The sequence below is a fragment of the Macrosteles quadrilineatus genome, unplaced genomic scaffold (genome assembly GCF_028750875.1).
Source record: "Macrosteles quadrilineatus isolate MER2022 unplaced genomic scaffold, UCM_ALF_1.0 Scaffold_1__1_contigs__length_201487025, whole genome shotgun sequence".
In the NCBI taxonomy this organism is placed as follows: Eukaryota; Metazoa; Arthropoda; class Insecta; order Hemiptera; family Cicadellidae; genus Macrosteles; species Macrosteles quadrilineatus.
Window position 1 is genome coordinate 2971831 of NW_026542594.1, and position 21825 is coordinate 2993655.

Sequence of the window (21825 nt, forward strand, 5' to 3'; positions counted from 1 at the left end):
TGGCATACAACTGACATCTTGGTAATTGGATGCAGTATATGTCTTGTGCCAGTAGTCTATATCAAACTTTTAATGATATTATTTTTTCTTCTACCTGTGTTCGTGTTGTATTATAGTTATTACCGGTACCTATTTCAAAAAATCTTGTTATGGTTGTGTAGGCTTTAGTTAATACCGGTAGTGTTTCAATAATGTAGGCATACTCGCTTGTAAGTTAGTTAATCAGTAAGGCTACAGTAAGTTTTAAAAACTCTCCCTATTGGTTCTTTTTTTACGCTAGTTGAAACAAGAAAGAAGTTTTTGGATAAAAAAACGTCTCCGCTTTGGCAGTATTTTACTTTGATTGATTCAATTGTTGCCATCTGCAAGTTATGCTCTAAAGAAATTAGATACCATTGCTCTACTAGTAATCTTAGGGCACATCTTAGTAGAAAGCACCCTGATAAAATTGGAAATATTGAACAAGAAAAGTTAGAAGACGAGTTTGCTCAAACTATAGAATTTGATGCTCTGACAAATGGAAATGCAGGTAATGTGATATTCTGGAAGTGTCATGTTGTAAGAAATATTGTTTTAAATTGGAAGTTTATACCGTATGTAGTATTAGGCTTTTGAGGTACAAATTCTCAATTATCTTAACTTATTTGTAACCTGTAATCTATACAAGTTATAAAGAATGTAATCTTCCATTATTTTTAAGAATTATTGCAATTTCTGTAACCATTATTTTGTTATGGAATAAATGATATTTGATTTGATTTGATTTGAAACTAGGAAAGGCACCTAGGGACATTAGTCTATTCAGACTTTGTTAAGCTGCCACCCATTCTAAATTTTTCTCTCAATATTCATACAAAAATATTCAATTTTTAAACTACATAAATTAATATAATGACTGATTATGTCTAAAAACTTGAGGAAAGGTTTTTGTTCTACCCTAAAATTATTTGTTACCTAAGCTTAGTCGTTTAAAAGAAAATATATTTGGCCCACGCAATTATTTTGCTTAAATATTTTAACATGTATTTTTTTCAAACGGTTGTTTGGGTTTAAATTTAAAAATAATAAATTTCAAAAACATTTCAACTTCTCTATAATTGGCGTTTCGATTAAAGTTACCACCATCGCTAAATGCATTCAATTTAATAAGGTTTGTAGCTTTTTTTAAACAACAGATTATCCTTGTTTCATATGCATGGTTTTTGACACCATGTGTGCACAACATGGCTTTTATAGCCAAAGATTATTTTAGTTATGTTATTTGTATTCTTAGAACCCTATCATAGGTTACAGTTAATCCAAAATCATATTTAAAATTGATAACAAGTTGCTTACATTTAGGTAGGCAAATTACAAAACACAAAGCATTGCTGAAAGGTTTTCCAAAGTTCTTACAAGTTAGGAGTTAAGGAAAGGCCAATTGGCTGATTAGGATTATTATGTACAAGGATAGGGATCAGCTAGCTTACCTGGTAGATAGAGTCCAGATTAGCCTTGATTACACATAAAACACATGACACAACACAGAAAAACTTAATATTTCGTCCCAGTTAGGGACTTCATCAGAAGGGAGAAGAAAGAAAACTGGCAGTTACAGTTCAAATTCAAAAGTTCCACAATAGTGTTGCAAACTGTTGTTTAAAATTACTGTTGTTATGTACATCTATATACACATATACTTCTATATATACATATGGTGGTTGATTTTTATAAAAATGAAGCTAGCTGAGGGAATGGTTGGGTGAATTATCTGATGTTAAGGTTAGGAGGGTTTCTGGAATCAGTGATGTATTGGTAGGCTAGTTCCCACCTTCTGAGTAGGGAGCTGTTACATTGGTCTTTGGGGAGGGATTTTATGGCTTTTGTGGTGAAGCTTAGGCCCTTTCCAAGGGCCTAAGCTTCTGCCCAACACCACAATTTAACCATTTTGAACTCATCAAAGATGTGATGACCATGGCAAGAAGCCTTAGACTCAAGAATCATTTTGCCAATCAAAATCTTCCGACACCAGACTCGACCACTATGACATCGCTTAATAAATTCAAACCACCATCTGACTTTGACCCGCCCCCTTTACCACCGGACCACCCAATAGAACAGTTTATCAATCTCATAGTCCAAAACATATCAGATCCTTCCTTTGAGAAATCAGTCCAAGAGGCTGCCCAACCCAACCTAACCTTGGATGAAAAGCAAGCCTTGCGAGATCTGAAGAACAATAAAGACATTGTGATTCTACCAGCCGACAAAGGTTCCACAACCGTAGTCATGAACAAGACAGATTATGTTGCAGAAATCGATCGTCAACTTTCAGACTCTACAACCTATCAACTGTTGAATGAAAACCCTACAGAACACTATAACTCGGAACTTCAAGACCTCATCAAACGGAATGCCTCTCTGAACCAGCTAACCCCAGAAACGGTCAGACTGCTAACGCCAGAAAACCCATCCACCCCAAAATTATATATTCTCCCCAAAATACACAAAGATACCTTCCCACCACCAGGTAGACCAATTGTCTCAGGATGCGGTTCTCCCACAGAAAGAATTTCGGCTTATGTGGACACCTATCTCCAGCCTATAGTACAAAATCTCCCATCATATATCAAAGACACAACAGACTTCCTTCTTAGACTTTCTTCAGTTACAAACAAGCTCACACCTAACTCCATCCTAGCTACAATAGATGTTACATCCCTGTATACCAATATCCCCCACGCCCACGGACTTGCTGCAGTTGAACATTACCTTGACAAAAGAACTAAAGGTGAACTCCCTAAGACTTCCTTTATCATCAGCCTCACCAAATTCATCCTTGAAAAGAATAATTTTCAATTCCTGGACCGCCACTACTTGCAGATAAAAGGGACTGCCATGGGTACCAGGATGGCCCCCTCATACGCCAACTTGTTTATGGGAAAACTTGAAAATGACTTTCTGCAAAAACAGACTCTACAACCAACTTGTTGGTTCAGATACATAGACGACATCTTTGTAATTTGGCCCCATGGAGAAAATAGCCTCAACCATTTTTTAAATAGCCTAAACACTTTCTCAACATTGAAATTCACTTGGGAATTATCTGAAACTGCGGTTCACTTTCTTGACGTCATGGTGGAACTGAAAAATGGCTCAATCTCCACATCTGTCTACACCAAACCCACCAACCACCAACAGTACCTACACTACAACAGCTGCCATCCCAACAACACCAAACGCTCCCTACCCTACAGTCTTGCCTTAAGAGGGAAACGAATAAACTCCGACAAGAAGAATCTGATAACTTACAACAAACAACTCCAAACTGCTTTTGAAAATAGAGGATACCCGACACAAACAGTCTCTTCGCAAATAAAAGCGGCCCAAAATGCTACTGACAATCCACCTAAGAAACCCAAAACCACCTACGATGTCAACCTGGTGACTACTTACCACCCAGGTCTCAACAGGCTCAATAACCTTTTGAGAACCGGCTACAACATGCTTCGAAGCTCCACCCAGACCAAAGATCTCTTCCAAAAACCCCCCACCATAGTCTACAGACAACCTGCCAATCTAAAAACCATCCTTGTCCATCCCAAGTTACCCGACCCGTCTGTTGAACCACCTCCAAGACTGCCCCCAGGTTCCTACCCATGCAATGAAACCAAATGCAAGACCTGTGGCATCAACATTCCTGCAGAAACCTTCACCAGCACATCGTACAACAAAGAGTACAAAATAAAAGACCACATAACATGCAATAGCGAAAACCTGATCTACCAACTACAATGCAAACTCTGTCAAGCTCAATATATAGGCCTAACCACCCAAACTCTTAGGAAAAGGATGAATGGACATAGACAGGATGTTAAAACAAACAAATACAAACCCATTGCAATACATGCAGCAAACCACAACTTAGACTTTGATACATGTTTCACCACAAAAGCCATAAAATCCCTCCCCAAAGACCAATGTAACAGCTCCCTACTCAGAAGGTGGGAACTAGCCTACCAATACATCACTGATTCCAGAAACCCTCCTAACCTTAACATCAGATAATTCACCCAACCATTCCCTCAGCTAGCTTCATTTTTATAAAAATCAACCACCATATGTATATATAGAAGTATATGTGTATATAGATGTACATAACAACAGTAATTTTAAACAACAGTTGGCAACACTATTGTGGAACTTTTGAATTTGAACTGTAACTGCCAGTTTTCTTTCTTCTCCCTTCTGATGAAGTCCCTAACTGGGACGAAATATTAAGTTTTTCTGTGTTGTGTCATGTGTTTTATGTGTAATCAAGGCTAATCTGGACTCTATCTACCAGGTAAGCTAGCTGATCCCTATCCTTGTACATAATAATCCAAAGTTCTTACAAGTAATTTGGTTGTAGCTCTTCATTGGCTTCATAAGATTCGATCCCACAAGTTAGACTTGAAATATTATCAAGTTATATTTTATCAAATTAATTTCAGCTGAAGCAATTCATTGCATTGAAAATAAAATTGTCACTAAATTGCTCTATTAACAAATCTTATAAATAAGCTCCAGTTGATAACTTGGGTGATACTGGATGGAAAAGAAGTTTCAGAGGTGAAGTTGTTTAACCAAGTTGTAATAGCAATTACTAATAATAAGTACTTAAGGTCCATACAATATTAAGTACTTAAGGCAGGAAGTCCACACAATATTATATAGGCTACTTGTGTAAAATTTAACTTAATAAAACATTCCCTTCCACAAGTACAGTAATTCTTGGCAGTTAGTTCAGCTGTGCTATTGTACAGACTGGACGGTACTAGCAAGAGCAATCATTGACAGTTGATTTGCAATCTTTATGAGGAAGTTAAAATGACACCAGAAGATGTCATTTTAACTTCCTCATCCCATCTACTCCTGTCCAATCCACCTTTAAAATGTTCTTAATTTTTCTCCTCTGATGTTGTATATAGATGGACAATGTAGGTAATCAATGGATAATGTTTGAGGTTACTACTACAAAAACTTTAAATCGACAGTTATAAAAACCTTTCTTAATTACTAGGGAAGATATTTCTGCTCTGTTATCAGCATTAATATATATTTTTATAAGTGTTTACATAAGTTTCATTTGCAGGTGAAACTTCAGGTGGGGAGCAGCAAGTGATATACAAAATGCCGGAGGAAAAACAGGTGTTTAACTATAACAAGTTAGTTGTTCCGATGTCAATGAGAAGTGTCTATTGGAAGTGTTTCGGATTCCCAGCTAATGCCGATGGAGAAGTTCTTACAAAATCCAAAATAATATGCCTACTCTGCAAGAGTGTTATATCATACAACAGAAATACAAGCAACCTGAGAATGCATTTACAGAACAAACATCAAGCTGACTTAATGCAATTAGAACACTCGCAGTCTCCCAAGAAGCCGAGGGAGACCAAAGATAGGAGGCAAAAGAAAGTGGTCGGCAATGTTTTCATGACTGATATGAATGGTACTCTGGTAATCGGAGGTGAGAGTAATGAGAACGCCAACTCTAGTATCATGGAGGACTACCATGCTGCAAACTCTCTGGGAAATGAGGGTGGTTCATCACAGCAGATTCATAGATCAGGCAAACAAGTGACTCTAGTGGTGCCTGGAGGAGAGACTCAGAGTTGCACCATTGAGGTATGTAATATGTAGCCTACCATAGTAAATGTATTTTGATGTTTTACACCTAATCCCTGGCATTGTAAACAGCAATACTTTGATTTGGATGTTTGCTTTTTTCTCAAATCTTCCATTTCATTTTATTATGTTAAAATTGTGGTATTTAAACAATAAAGCTCTAGTTAAAGTTAGAGATTAAAAAGTGCAGTTTGTAAAGCTAAATATTAGTCAAATTTAAATATATACAGTTTAAAGAATAAATCTTATGAGTTAAAATCGTGTTTAATCCAATAAGAGGTGTTTATTAATATTAAATATTGAAATGGTTATGTTGTAGAGCCTGCATCCGTTCATGATCCCTGTAGACAGCAAGAGTGTGTGTGATGCCATCGCAGAGTTTGTGGTGACAGACCTACAGTTGCCGGAGATAGTAGAGGGCCGAGGTTTCCAAAGGCTCATTGCCACACTCAAGTCGCCTTGTGAGATCCCCAGCAAAAGCAAGCTGATGGATGAGGTCATTCCCACTAACTACGACAAGTACAAGGAGACGCTTCAGGAGACGTTGCTGAATCTGAAGACAGATGTTGCCCTCACTGTGGAGGAGTGGGACTCTGCCATAGGGGAAAGCTACATCACCTTCTCTGTTTGTTATCAGCAGGTCTGTTGATTGTTTAACAGTGGTTTTAGGGGGTTATCTGAAAATACATTGGGTTTAAAAGTTTGTATACAGCAACAAAATGGCTTCGGTAATAAACATTTTTAAGTTTTTACAAATAATGTTTAACTATAATATATTGTAATAGGCATTGTTACATTAACATTAGAGTTACAATATTAGCAACAAACAACAAAAATACCACCAGCTGCAGAAACACGCCTACTAAGTGAATTTAAATTAGCCCGATTCGAATTTCATTCAAATATTTCTTTAAAGTTGATAGATTTATTCCCCATTAGGAGTTGCGTCACTAGGAGTTGCGAAACCAATTTTCAGTAGCCTATGTGCTTTGTGGAGTGGCACACTTATTTTGGGGAATTTGTAAGGGGGTTTTTCAAAAATCGGTCTAAAATTAGTAAGTAGAGATAAACTATTAAACCGTATAGGGCCTATTCATTTTGTTTGTGATAGTCAGTAGAATTCAAAAATGGTAGTGAAAACCAATTTTGGAAAGGTAAATTTTTAGAAAAAAAGTAACATTTAAAAACAATCCAAATATTTAAACAATTTTATTTTAAAAGCAAAACTAGTCACATGTAACGTAACTTTTTATTGCAGAATTCAAAATATACAAATTGTACAGAATTTATTTCTCTACATAGATGTATCATAATATAGGCTACACAAAAGAATTATTTTTTTAGACTTACTAACTTAGCAATAATACGGAAAAATTGCAAAACGTAAATTTTTACAACTACACTTTGAGAGATCAAAAATTCCCTCTAATAATAAATCAATATTATAAAACCATACATTTTTTGAAGCCAATAATATTATCCTAAATAAGAATAACTAAATATGATAAGTAATAGTATAGTTTGTTTTCACATGTAATGGAAAAGAAAAATTTAAACAAAACAACTGATCAGCTGTTATAGGACACAAAAGAACACCTATTTTGGATCACACATGATTGTGTAAATATTTTTTACGAAATAATGTATAGATATTACACCTAATACAAAACACTAAACTAAAACACACATTACACTGTAAAATTACGGATAAAACTCACACTTCTTTTTGTTATCGGACAAAAACTCACGACTATTCCACCATTTTAGGTTAGACGATGACAAGTGTTCTGTTCTTAAAGCTTTGAAAAATCCAAAGCTTCTGTTTGTGTGACCAGCCTGACAACATTGAATTCTACTTTTCTTCATCTATAAGAGCATAATAAAACAACGTTTTTGTAATTTTCAGATTATATAATGTAATGTAATGTAATGTAATGTTATATAATATAATTAACATGGAGGAATCTAAATATTTAACTGGAAACTTTGTCTCCAATATTTTGAGAGAACGGCTGGGCGTAGAAACTTGGTAGAGGTGTCCAAAGAAAGGTCTTGGTCTGTAGATGATTTATCCAAAGAAAAACTAAGTAAATTTGCTAAGGGCTCTGACTCAGACGCCTTTTAAGATCACTCCATAGATTTGTTTACATTTTGGCCATGTGGATAATACTAATTAATGAAACAGCTGTTAATTTTTAAATTGTAATTTAAACAACACACTTATTGGGAGTTACTGAATTGTCCAAAAGAAGTATTTGCAATTGTTATAACTTGATAATGTAAATAAACATATATTTAATCCGTAAAACTATGCTTAAGGCAAAAACGGTAAAACTTATAATAAATGTGGGCAGAAACGAACGAGCTACGATCGTGCCTCACCTGTGGATTGCTGAAGACTGGTCGCTCTTATCTCGGACGTATTGTATCCTGACTTGACCTTTGTCCTGCGTAGGTTCGGTCTCTATTGTCTTCTATGTCTTACACATTAACGGATTTTCCCCTTCAGGTTATTACAACTAAAGAATGGCTACTTTGCCCAAAATAAAACTCAAACAAATAAATCTTCCTTTATAACAATTCCTCCCCACAAAATAAAGTTTACTTCTATGTCTATATACAACACTGGGGAGGGTTTCAAAATTTGTCTTTAAAAGTCTAGTTTACGAGGCATTCGTCGAACCCTCTGCGATCGACGTATGCCCTCGGCACTATCTTCGTGCTGCCTTGTATTGTCTGTGTCTTGGTTAATTATGATAGGAGTCTTAGTCGGGGATATCACTGGTGGTGGTTGTTTAGGAGATGAAACGTCAGTTGATCGTTTTGCTTCCGGACTTTTTTGGAACAATTCTCTTGGGAAGCGGAGGGACACGTCATCTTCCTCATCAGGTTTTGTCATATTTGTTTGAAGATGGTCGACATGGACAAATCTTGTTCTATTTTCAACCCTTACCAAGTAAGTTACAGGGCTTATAACCTTTATTATTTCTCCTGAAAGCCAATTAACATTTTCTTTTCTGACAGATCTTACAAAGACACGATCTCCAACCTCAAATGACCGTGCTTTACCTCTGTGAGCGTTTGCGGTTTTCACCATTTTCTCTTGTTTAATATTTATTTTGTTAGCCAAATGTGGCTTCAACAAACTTAGATGGGTACGGGGTTTGAATTTCAAAAGAGTTTCTGATGGTGAGACTCCTGTTGTGGAATGTGGTGTGTTTCTGTATGAAAACAAAAAGGCATCAATACGGTGTTGTAGGGATCGATTAGCCTTATGGGTCGAGTCATGTAACATTTGCTTCAGAAATGCTTCCTTAACAGTTTGTACAGCCCTTTCAGCTAAACCATTTGAAGGTGGGTGGAAAGGAGGTGAAAATATGTGATGAATTCCATTAGATTTCAAAAATTCCTTGAACTCGCTAGAGGTGAATTGGGGACCTCCGTCTGTAACCACTGTGCAAGGTAGACCATATGCCGCAAAACAATGGCGTAATTTTTCAATGGTCTTAGTTGAGGTAGTAGTTGACATTGAAAACACTTCTATCCACTTCGAGAAACTATCAACAATGATGAGAAATTCTTTGTTTTCATAATGAGCAAAATCAAGATGGATTCTTTGCCAGTTATGCTTTGGCCAGGACCAAGGTTGGAGCGGAGCCAGTGTAGCTGATTTTCTAGTCATCTGACAAATTTTGCATTCCTTGACCATTTCTTCTATCTCCTGATCTATCTTCGGCCACCAGACGTAGCTACGGGCTAAAGCTTTCATTTTGGATTCCCCCGGGTGTTCTGAATGAAGTAAGATTAGGATTTCCTTCCTATGTGTAGGTGGAATGATCACCCTGCTCCCCCATAAAAGGCAGTTCTTCTCCGTAGAAAGTTGCATTGTCTTGTCCGTGTAGTTTTTTAAATCTGCATCATCCACGTGGCTGGGCCATCCGTTGGTGGTGAATTCCATGACTTTAGACAAAATTGGATCGAATTTTGTTGCTAATCCTATTTCTTTGTAGGTAATAGGTAATTGAGTGGTCGAAAAGAAATTTATGTCTCCTTCATCTTCTTCCGTGTTCTTGCAGGGAAGGCGAGATAAGGCGTCTGCATTTGAAATGTCGGATCCTTTTTTGTATCTGATAGTGTAGTCATAAGCAGATAATGTAAGGGCCCATCGTTGAATTCGAGCGGCAGCCAATGTGGGGACTGCTTTGGTCGGTCCGAGTAAAAATATTAACGGGCGATGGTCTGTGACCAAGGTAAATCTCCGCCCATACAAGAAGTTGTGAAACTTTTTTATGGCAAACAGAAGGGCCAATGCCTCCTTTTCGATCTGACTATACTTGGTTTCACACTTAGTCAGTGTTCGACTTGCAAACGCTATTGGGCGTTCAGATCCGTCTCGTAACTGATGAGCTATGACGCAGCCAACTCCGTAACTCGAGCTATCACAAGTGACAACAATTTCTAATTTTGGGTCGTAGGGCATTAGTACGTTGTTTTTCAACAAAAGCTTCTTACTAGACTCAAACGCACTCTGACATTGAAAATTCCATTCCCATTCAGTGTCGTTCTGCAGAAGTTTGTAGAGCGGATGTAAGAGAGATGATAAATTTGGCAAAAATTTCCCATAGTAATTTAACAACCCCAAATAGGATTTGAGCTGCGACACATTTTCGGGTACAGGAGCATTGACAATCGCTTCTGTAAGTTCTTTACTTTGGTGGATACCATGTTGATCCAAGCAATGGCCTAGAAACGTTAAACGTTCTTTGAAAAATTCACTTTTGTTTGAATTAATTCTAATTCCATAATCATGAAGGCGCCTCAACACCGCTTCGACTCTCTGAGTCATTTCAGTTACTGATTTCGAATAAATCAAAATATCATCCAAATAGGCCTTGGTGTTCTCAAGTCCTTGTAGAATTTGATCCATCGTTGATTGAAATAACGCTCCAGCGCTAGTTATACCAAAAGGGAGTCGGGCATAACGGAACAACCCTTTATGAGTCGTGATGGTCAGCAATTCTTGAGAAGGCCTATTAACCTTGAGTTGGTTATAAGCAGCCGATAAATCTAACTTTGTAAACAGTGTTGCACCAGATATGCTAGAAAAAATATCCTCAGGATTTGGAAGCGGATAGTGATCCGTTCGAATATTCGGGTTCAGTGTGACTTTAAAATCACCACATAGCCTAACCTTATTATTAGGCTTAGGTACTACAACTAAAGGCGTAGCCCATTCAGATTGAGAAACTGGGTAGATGACCCCATTCTTTTGTAGGTTATCTAATTCATCCTCAACAGCAGGTCGCAAAGCGTACGGCACATTTCTGGCCTTGCAGAAAACCGGTTTTACGTTATCTTTTAAAATTATGTCAACGGACATGTTTTTAATTTCTCCTATGGACTCTTCAAAAACATCAGAATATTTCTTCTTTAGATCAGAAATAACATGGGTAGTTGGAACGGACTCACCGTTTCTCAGCTGGTGCACTGATATGTCCTCGCTGCTTGTAGACCTCACGGAACTCCAGTCCAATTTCATCCTTTCTATCGAGTTACGTCCCATAAGCGTAGGCTGTGTAGGTCCTGTGTTCTCCACGACCACCACGGGTAGCTGAACTTCTCCCTCTCGAGTATTTACACTGACCTTAAACTCACCAACAACATTGATTTTTTCGCCAGTGTAAGTCTTTAATTTAACACTAGACGAGGACAAACTCGGTAGATTGTGCTGAAATTTCTCATAAAATACAGAATCTGGCATAACTGTAACAACAGCTCCTGTATCGATAACCATCTCCACAGGGACATCATTTAAAATCATTTTAGTAACAAAACTATTCTTTTTACCCTCATTGCCTGCATAGGCTATGGTAAACAAATCAGTGCATTCTTTGCCCTGTGTGTAAGACACTTCGTCTGAACCATCAGACTCACAGTTATTTACTCTACCAGAGTTTTTATACTTATGCTTGAACCTATTGCTACTCTTTAGTCTGCAAACATTTGCCAAATGTCCTTTTTTATTGCAATTATAACAGGTTGCTTCAGTATAAGGACATGACTTGCCGTTGTGAACCCTACCGCAACGGTAACACTTGATATTGTTAGGCATTTTATTGAAATTGCGCTTAACAAAGTTTAGGCCTACCTCTCCAACTTGAGATTCAGGGTGTAGTGATTTTACATTTTTGTCAGCATTCTCTATAACTAAGGACAGCTCAAGAGCCTTAGAGAAATCTAAAGTTGAACCTTCAGCAAGAAGTTTACTTTGAATATGGGTAGATCTGAGTCCCCATAAAAATCTATCCCTCAATGCTTCATCGAGAAAATCCTTAAAGTTGCAAGTGGTAGCTAATTTTTTTAGCCTAACTGAATACTCTGAAATACTCTCCCCCTCTTTTTGGGAAGCCTTGTTGAACATGAAACGTTCATAAGTTGTGTTTACTTTACCAACAAAATGATCCTTCAATGCCCCAATTATGAAAGCATAAGTAGTTTTTTCATCACCAATCTGCACAGGATGAATAAGATCCTTAAGAGTAGTGTATAGGGCAGGGCCCATAACAGAAATGAAAAATGAAATTTTATTTTCATCTTTAATAGAATTAACCTTGAAAAAATGTTCAAGTCGCTCAGAGTAGTTTTGAAAACTTTCTAAGTCCTCATTAAATTCTGCAATCCTTCCTACAATCTGCTTGGAAGTCATATTTACAAATTAAATGGAATACTCACAGTAAAAACCTGTTAAAACCTTTTTGCCAACAGACTACATCACTTGCAAACCGGCATTATAATCATTACTTCCGTGCATAACCTCAAATTGCACCACAACAACAAACAAGTAGAAGTAGACAGACGATACATGAATAATTTATTCTAGAAATTCCGTTACTTTAGTCACTATTATTTCAAATATTAGGTTCTGTAAAAATAATAGTTTCAGTTACTAGTGTTTGGTACACAGAATAGTAACAGCTATGTAGTAACAGTTCCTTGTCACAGTTACTAGCTACTTGAAACAAAATCAAAATGGCTTCTTGGTTCTTGACAAACTAAAACACGAATTTTCAGAGTTCATAAATCGAGTAAAAATACACTTTAAAACACACACGGAGTTCTTTAAATACTCTCGTCGCCACTGTTATAACTTGATAATGTAAATAAACATATATTTAATCCGTAAAACTATGCTTAAGGCAAAAACGGTAAAACTTATAATAAATGTGGGCAGAAACGAACGAGCTACGATCGTGCCTCACCTGTGGATTGCTGAAGACTGGTTGCTCTTATCTCGGACGTATTGTATCCTGACTTGACCTTTGTCCTGCGTAGGTTCGGTCTCTATTGTCTTCTATGTCTTACACATTAACGGATTTTTCCCTTCAGGTTATTACAACTAAAGAATGGCTACTTTGCCCAAAATAAAACTCAAACAAATAAATCTTCCTTTATAACAGCAATGTTACTTTCTGATTTTAAAATTGATTTTCTTCTGTATCATGTCATGTTTTGCAAAACATTCCATTATCAGGAAAATCTTTTTATCACAGTAACAATCTATCTATATATTAATAGGCAAGCATGTTTCTTTAAAACCTTTTTTCTCAGCTCGTGTGTATCGTAGGGAAAATCTAAGCATACCGTTGGAAAGATATTTTCCTGAAGAAGTGCAGAATCCCTTTAAAAATTAAAATAGGCTCAAATTTAAGCACAAAAAACAGATTTGAAATAAAAAAAAATTAACATGGGCTTAATGGGTTGCCATGCTGGAGACGAAATAACAACGAAATATAAACAGATAAAATCAAAACAAATGGAAGAAATTACAATCACATGTTTTATTTACAGCATGGGGTAAAAATAGAGAAGCCTGTACCTTTACATTCCATCCCTATGTTAAAGTTGTCACCAGTTTTTTTTTTAATTCGTCGTAGTTGATGTGAGCCACCAACAGGTTGCGCTGATGTAGATGACTTCTGATGAAAACACGATGTTTTTTACCAAGTTAAACTTATGGAATGACTTATTATGAGCTATATAAACTATTATGACCCATCAAATTTGTCGGCAACAAAAATAAGGTAGAAAATAGAATTTAAGACACGCATTTGGTAACTGGCTTACACAACTACAGTTTTTTAATAAAGAAAATAGCGACAGCTGGTCCATATAGATGGAATGTCTACTTCAGTATCCAAATAGTCAATACGGTACGTGTGCATTATATGTTTCTGGTTGATAAAGAACAAGTGTAAAAAACTTAATGCAAATGAACAAAAACAGTTTACAGAAACTTATTTTAACAGACTTGTTCAATGTGGAAAAATAAAAGATGCATCAAGAGTAGTAAACCAAAATATGGTAGGAGGAATCCTTAATCCTAACGATTATATCGGTGACACCAACAATACAGTTTATGATTTATTAAAAGAAAAACATCCAGACCCAATAATTCCAAATGAAGATTTAATAAAACTACCTGAAACCATGAGTGAAGTTCCCAAACTAGAAAACACAGAAATAACAGCAGAGCATGTTGAGAAAGTAGCAAGACAACTTCATGGAAGTGGTGGCCCAGGAGGAAGCTCCTCAGAAAATTGGACGGATTTCTTGTTAAGACATGGAAAGAAAAGTGCGCTTCTTAGATCTTCAATAGCCTCTTTAGCCATGAAATTGAATGGAGAAACAATACCTTGGCATAAAATAAGAGCCTTAATGGCAAACAGATTGATAGCCATCGACAAATGTCCCGGAGTGAGACCAATCGGAATTGGAGAATGCCTAAGACGGATCATAGCTAAATGCATGATAGTAGCATTTGGTGATGATGCAAAACATGCTTTAGGTACTAATCAACTATGTGGAGGCCTAAAATCAGGCATAGAGGGAGCAATACATTTTATGCAAACTGTTATGGATGAGAAATTTGACAATACAAATGAATGGTGCATGATATTAGTTGATGCTGATAACGCCTTCAACAAAATTAACAGAGTAAATGCATTGTGGCAAGCAAGGTTACATTGGCCTAGAGCTGCCAGATTTATTTACAACACTTATCAATGCAACGCTGACTTGATAATCCCTGGAACTAGTAAAAGACTGTTCAGCAAAGAAGGTGTCACCCAAGGTGACCCTTTATCAATGATTTTGTATGGATTAGCAACTCTTCCACTAATTCAGGAATTAAAAAGAATGCCAGATGTTTTCCAGACCTGGTATGCAGATGATTCATCTTGTCAAGGATCCCTTTAATAATGTGATGCAATGGTGGCAAAAACTTAAAGAAATTGGTCCAAAATATGGATACTACCCTCAAGCAAAAAAAACCAAACTAATTTGGAACCATGATTTTGAAATTCCCCAAAAAGTTATGATACAAATGGAGGGAATTGAAGTTGTTCATGGCAGCAAGTTTTTAGGAGGCTTTATAGGCTGTGAGGAAGAAAAGAAAAAGTTTGCAACAGAAAAGATCAATGCTTGGACCCAGCGTAATGGACTTTTTTCCAGAGAGTAGTAAAAGTTGAACCAGAAATGTTCAGTCCAATCCAGCACACTATTAGAACATCACTCTTCCCCAATCTGTTTGGATTACAAGAAGGCCTATGTAAAGAAGAGCATGAATTACTTCATCTAACAATAAATACCCCCGCCGCAGCAAACCTGCCGACTAAGCGAATTTCCATTTGTCTGAATTGATTTTCAGTTAAATATATTTTAATAACATTAGGTTTAACGAGTACCTAGGTTTGCTGCTACAAGGAAACTAATAAAGTGTGTTTTTGAGTAAAATATTGATAGCTTAGTAGAAAATAAATAAATTTGCCAAGTTTAACCGTACAAAAATACTTTTATATACTAAATTATTTGTTTTTTTAAGCTCTTTAAAAAGGTATAAAGAGAAATTGGGAAACTTTGTGTTTTGAGGGTCAAAAGTGAGAAAAACCAATTTTTACCCCATAAAACCCCCCGTAAAGCCCCGTTCCCATGGTCCGATCATGCTGGTTCGCGAACTCATTCAAGTTTATCCCGCTTTACACCTTTAAACCAAATTTCATCAAAATCGGACTAAAATTACTCAAGTTATCGCGTTCACGGACGTATATATATATATATATATATATATATATGTCTATATATATATATATACATATATAAAAATTTGAACGAATAGTGTTTTTGGCCTCTAGGGACATCAAAATGAAAAAGTAAATCGGTCCCGGGTCTAGGTCTTACCGTGCCACCTACGGTAATAGCTACTTCCCTGTAGGGAAATTCGCTAAAAAAGTGGAGGAATAGGGATGGCTGATCCAATAGTACAATCGAAACACATATATGAAACGTCAAAAAGAGGGTGTGAAGTTCTCTTACAATCCCTTGCATTAAAAACCTCTTTTGAGTTCAGTGAGCATGAAGATGCTTTAAAAAAAGCATTAAAGTTCCATAGAGAACAAAAGAAAACTGAAGAAAACAAATTATTAAATGAAAATTTAAAATATTTTTCACTACAAAGGCAAAATGTAATTTTACGAAATGCTGACCCTAAATCAAAACATATCAGCTGGTTATCCTGTGTACCATTGAAGAAATTAAATTTAGACATGTCTCCCCAAGAATTTAGGGATTCCCTGGCACTGAGATATGGTCGGACACCGATTTATTTACCAACCAAATGTGATGGCTTTGGGAAAGAATTTAACACAGACCATGCCCTTACGTGTCCTGTAGGTGGCCTAATTATCAAACGACACAATGAAATTAGAGATGCTTTAGGAAACATTATGGAACAGGCATGGGGGAATTGTATCAAAGAGCCCCTTATAGCAGAGAATAGAAATACAAACGGGCCTGCAATTAAAGCTGACTTGGCATGTAGAGGGGTATGGGAGACACAGAGGGAAGCATTATTTGATATCCGTGTCGTAGACACCGATGCTCCCTCATATGCTTCCAAACCTCATGACAATGTCATACAAAATGCAGAAGAAGAAAAGAAAAGAAAGTATATTTCAGCCTGTGAGAGCCGGAATGCCTCTTTCACTCCTTTGATAACATCAGTATGCGGAATCCTAGGCAAAGATTTTCAAACACTAATAAGAGCACTAGCTGAGAGATTGTCAGAAAAATGGGTTAAGCCTTACAGCCTGGTAGTTAATTGGATCAGAACGAGACTGACTTGCTCAATTTTAAGGGCAACAAGTATGTGCCTGAGAAGATCTAGAAAAAAATGGAGATCTGCTCGAGAATTCGAAGATGGAGCAGGCATCCAACATAGTTATTGAGAGAATCAAAATTTTTAGCAATATCTGTAAATTTAGATTTATTTTTATTGTAATTATCTATATTAAATTGATTATGTTAATCTTAAAAAAAAAAAAAAAAAAAAAAAAATATATAACTAGTGGTCGTCTAGTGGTCGAAAATCAACCAGAAACATATAATGCACACGTACCGTATTGACTATTTGGATACTGAAGTAGACATTCCATCTATATGGACCAGCTGTCGCTATTTTCTTTATTAAAAAACTGTAGTTGTGTAAGCCAGTTACCAAATGCGTGTCTTAAATTCTATTTTCTACCTTATTTTTGTTGCCGACAAATTTGATGGGTCATAATAGTTTATATAGCTCATAATAAGTCATTCCATAAGTTTAACTTGGTAAAAAACATCGTGTTTTCATCAGAAGTCATCTACATCAGCGCAACCTGTTGGTGGCTCACATCAACTACGACGAATTAAAAAAAAAACTGGTGACAACTTTAACATAGGGATGGAATGTAAAGGTACAGGCTTCTCTATTTTTACCCCATGCTGTAAATAAAACATGTGATTGTAATTTCTTCCATTTGTTTTGATTTTATCTGTTTATATTTCGTTGTTATTTCGTCTCCAGCATGGCAACCCATTAAGCCCATGTTAATTTTTTTTTTATTTCAAATCTGTTTTTTGTGCTTAAATTTGAGCCTATTTTAATTTTTAAAGGGATTCTGCACTTCTTCAGGAAAATATCTTTCCAACGGTATGCTTAGATTTTCCCTACGATACACACGAGCTGAGAAAAAAGGTTTTAAAGAAACATGCTTGCCTATTAATATATAGATAGATTGTTACTGTGATAAAAAGATTTTCCTGATAATGGAATGTTTTGCAAAACATATATATAATTTATCATTGTTAATCTTTTTTAAATACCTATATATACATTGTTGTTATAGTTATTGATAATTTTGTTTTTATGTTAGTATTAAATGCATGGCATGAAAGTGTAAGTAAAAGTGAAGTGAAAAGACAAGAAGAAACCCACTGAAGCAATAATATTATAAGCGCATGAACTGCTTCAATGTAAATGGTGTTTAAACTGTATTGAAGCATGTAAATAAAATAAAATAAAAATAATGGGATTCATAATTAATTGAGTGTTTTCACTAAAAAATTGTGCGCTGTCCCTAGTTTTATGTACAGTAGAACTCCGATTATCCGAATCAATAGGGACCAGACCCCATTCGGATAATTGGAGTTTTACCGGAATTCCAGGAATTTTAAAGATAAATCCTAATTTTCGGTACTAAGTGAACTTTTAATTAATAATAAATTAAATCAGAACATTTTTACAGTTTACAATGCTCTTAGTACAAGTGTTCTATACATGTTATTAAGTTAATAGTTTAGCCAGTTATTGGAGTTCAGATAATTGGAGTTCTACTGTATTTATATATTTCAAACTCTTCCAAAGTATCATTTAATAAATTTCCTTTAGTGTAGTACTGTCGATTTTTCGAGACCATCATTTATATCCAGCATATAAATTGGTTATTGTCAATAATTTTAAAAGGAAAACTCAATTATGAATCCCATTATATTTTTAACACTCTCATCCGTCACTACATTTAGTCCAATATCAGCTTTTGATAACACAGACGATAATCCAGAGACCACATCTTTCCGTTATATAACCTGATTCAGTTTACTTCCAGTCCTGCCCGCAGCAATATACATGCGAGAATTGATAAGCCTATCTGTGATCGTTTCTTGTTTTGTGTTTAATGTTTGTAACATATTCTGACGACACCTCCAGAAGTGGATCCTTCTGTAAGTTTGACGATGGTGGAGTTAAAGAACCGCCAGAACATATGTAGCAAGTAATATTCGACACTACCGTACGGTACATATATTATTAAAGGATTGTCTGACAAGATGCGTTTCTTTCTACCATTATTAGTCTTAAAAGGCACTATCAAAATAAATTATAAGATTACTTTGTCACAAAAACATTTTGTAACTGGTGGCAATTAAGGTATTGTGGGTATTTTGCCCGGTAATTTTTGTAGAAGGCAGCCTGGGAGTGGCAAGCAACAAGTCTGTCCTATTTCGTGACTCTGCCTATAATTTTGAAACAAGATACTTTTTGCATTTAAGTATTATTAATGCACTTAAAGCGGTTTGAATTCTTAAGCCCTGTAAAAACTAACGCCACCATAATATATTGTACTTGTAGTTACAGTACTGTATTGGAGTAGAGTAATTCACCGAGTATCAGAATATTGTTGAACGTTTTGAAGACGTTGTCTATTGCAATACTGAGCACATGTTGGCTGATATTACAGATTCTGATTTTTAAATTTAAAAACTTCTAATCCGTCCATTAGTTAGACATAATGATGTATTGTTAAATGACGTTTCCTATTAAAAATTTAACTTTGATTATCAGCAAGCTTGTTTTTCTTTACCTCAAGTTTACTAAATACTTGAAATGCTTGTTTTTATATAAAACGATTTTGACGAGGGTTTTTTATTTTAAAGAGAAAATTGTCAGATAAATTGGTAGGGGGAGGGGGGGTAGGTTTAAATAGACGGCAGTATAAATGGGGGGGGGGATTGTCCCTCTTGGTTTGGGGGAGATGGGCACCTCTGTCTTTAAACAATGCTAAATGCTCAAAATATGTATAATTTCACTCAATTTATCGCAGTTAGATGAATTAGCGCAAGCCTAGAAAGTAACCGTCGATTTCCACGGGTTTCACCTAGTAACAATATATTTTATGAGTACTTTGGTTTGCTGCTACGGAAAAAGGAAAGAGTTGTTTTTTTAGTGAATTTTCCTATAGGCAAGTAACTATTATCGTAGGTGGTACGATAAGACCTGGGCCCGGTAATATTTAAAAATATTTAAAAAATCTGTCTTTATCTTCCGGTTGGGTGTTATAACATAACAAGATACCCCCAACTAATAATTTGGTTATAATTTTGTATTTGTTTTTTTTTGTTTTCATTAAAAATAAAAATAATATTTAAAAATTTTTGATTTTTAATATGTAATAGTTGAAAATGCCATCTGCAGGACACTAAGGAAGAATTGATCTTCCGGTCGCGCATAGCAATACAAATTCACTTGACCATCATCAAAGCAGTTAATGGTCTGGCCCATAAATGTGTCAAAAACACTATTGTTAGAATGTTCAGCTGAAAAATTAAATAATCAAATAACTTAATCACTTATTTATTTGACCAAAGTAACACTGATATACATTGATTTGTGTAAAAAAACAGCCAATCAGATACCTTTGTACTTAAGGATTCAAGATATTACCAATCTTAAAAGCAGTTACACACTATCGATCTTTTCCCTGGACAAGACCCCGAACGGAGCAGGGAGAAGGGAGGTAAATGTCAGCAAAATTTCAATCCCAACATTTCCCCGAACAAGACGAAGACCAGACGAGTTCTACCAAATGCGGCAAAAGGGAATTTAGAGAGAGATGGAAAGAGTGTGTGAGTGAGAGAGCGGAGGCAGTAATAAAACATGAAATAACATGTTAAAGAAATATAATTTTAATTGCCTTTAACAATATTAATATTTATATTAATTTTGAAAGAATTTACATTACATTGACTATTGTACAGAACATCAATTACTTAATTCAAGTTTAACATCATGGTTATCTATCATTGATTTAACGGTTTCAATTTGTAAAATACATTTTCAACCTTGACCAAACATACCGCAAAATTACAATATAATTGCCCATAATAAATAACGGCAAAATATGACTCAACATTTGTTTTTACCAACTAAAAATTTTAATTACTCGTATCATATTAAATTAGAACTATCAACGCTAGCGCAGATGGCCGCTCGGTGCGGTACTCGCGACGGCATACGGGGCAAAAATATACCAAACACACTATTGTACTGCAGATGGATCTTTTCTTTGATCTTTTACCAAAAAACCACCTCCAGAGCGCTTGTCTTCCTGCTCGGCCTGATGTTGGTGTACGCACCCGTGACACATGCTCCCTTCGACCTCCCTTCTCCCTGCTCGGTTCGGGGTCTTGATCAGGGAAAAGATCGATAGTGTGTCATTGTCTTAAGACAAAAATTATATTTTGTATTTAGCCATAGGTATTTCTTGACTATTCACATGTTGATGTATTGTGATGTGGGGGTTGTTTTGTAGGAGAATGAGCAGAACTTGGTGAGCAGAGTGTTGTCCACAGTGCGTTGTCCGGTCACCTGTGACATTGACTTCTGGAACCTTATTGTGGACAACATGTTGGAGGAGTGGAATGTGAAGGAAGAGAAGGTGCGTGCGGTCGTGTGTAACGGTAGTAGGTCTCAGATCACCGACACTTTCACAGCCAAGGGGTTCACAGTGCTACCTTGCTTGATGAGCACTTTACAGGTGAGACAACACATTCACAAAATCTTTCTCAACTATAAATTATGTTTTACGACCAAATTTAAGGGGTTTTTTTTACATTTTTATTTAACTAAATTGTCACTCTCCAAATTTGCTTGTCACTCTAAGAGTCGTCTATAAGTGTAATTGATTGCAGGATGTGTGCAGCAAAGTTTGTTTTGAGCAAGATGATGTCAGAGAAATTTTAACCAAGTGTCGAGCATACATTGGTACAGTTTACAAGTACAACAACGCCCTAGCAGCTCTCAGGATTCAGGATCATCTCATGTCGGTAAGCGTCGACAGTCGTGCTTTTGTTAAAGTTCTTGGAACATCGAGAGTCAAAAAAATATGTTTACAAATTGATGTTTAGTGCACCTTTTACATACTCACGAAGTGGCCACTTGTACTTCAATATTTGACCTCACCAACACAGCATCTCCGTATTAAGTCTCTGGTCTCATGATATTTATTTTTGTTTACTGTGCCAGAGGTTATA

At 36.0% G+C, this 21825-nt stretch overlaps 1 protein-coding gene across 5 annotated transcripts in view; it reads left to right on the top strand.

Moving 5' to 3' along the window:
• LOC129005846 (E3 SUMO-protein ligase ZBED1-like) overlaps positions 1-21825 on the top strand; it is a 56505-nt gene that overhangs the window by 10113 nt on the left and 24567 nt on the right. For 4 of the 5 annotated variants that reach the window (XM_054434874.1, XM_054434883.1, XM_054434867.1 and 1 more), the window contains exons 3-7: positions 281-529; positions 5114-5646; positions 5966-6286; positions 21105-21329; positions 21484-21618. In XM_054434874.1, the coding sequence (XP_054290849.1) occupies positions 281-529; positions 5114-5646; positions 5966-6286; positions 21105-21329; positions 21484-21618 (1463 nt within the window). The remainder of the gene's footprint in view (positions 1-280; positions 530-5113; positions 5647-5965; positions 6287-21104; positions 21330-21483; positions 21619-21825) is intronic. The other variant, XM_054434897.1, reaches the window with a different exon arrangement.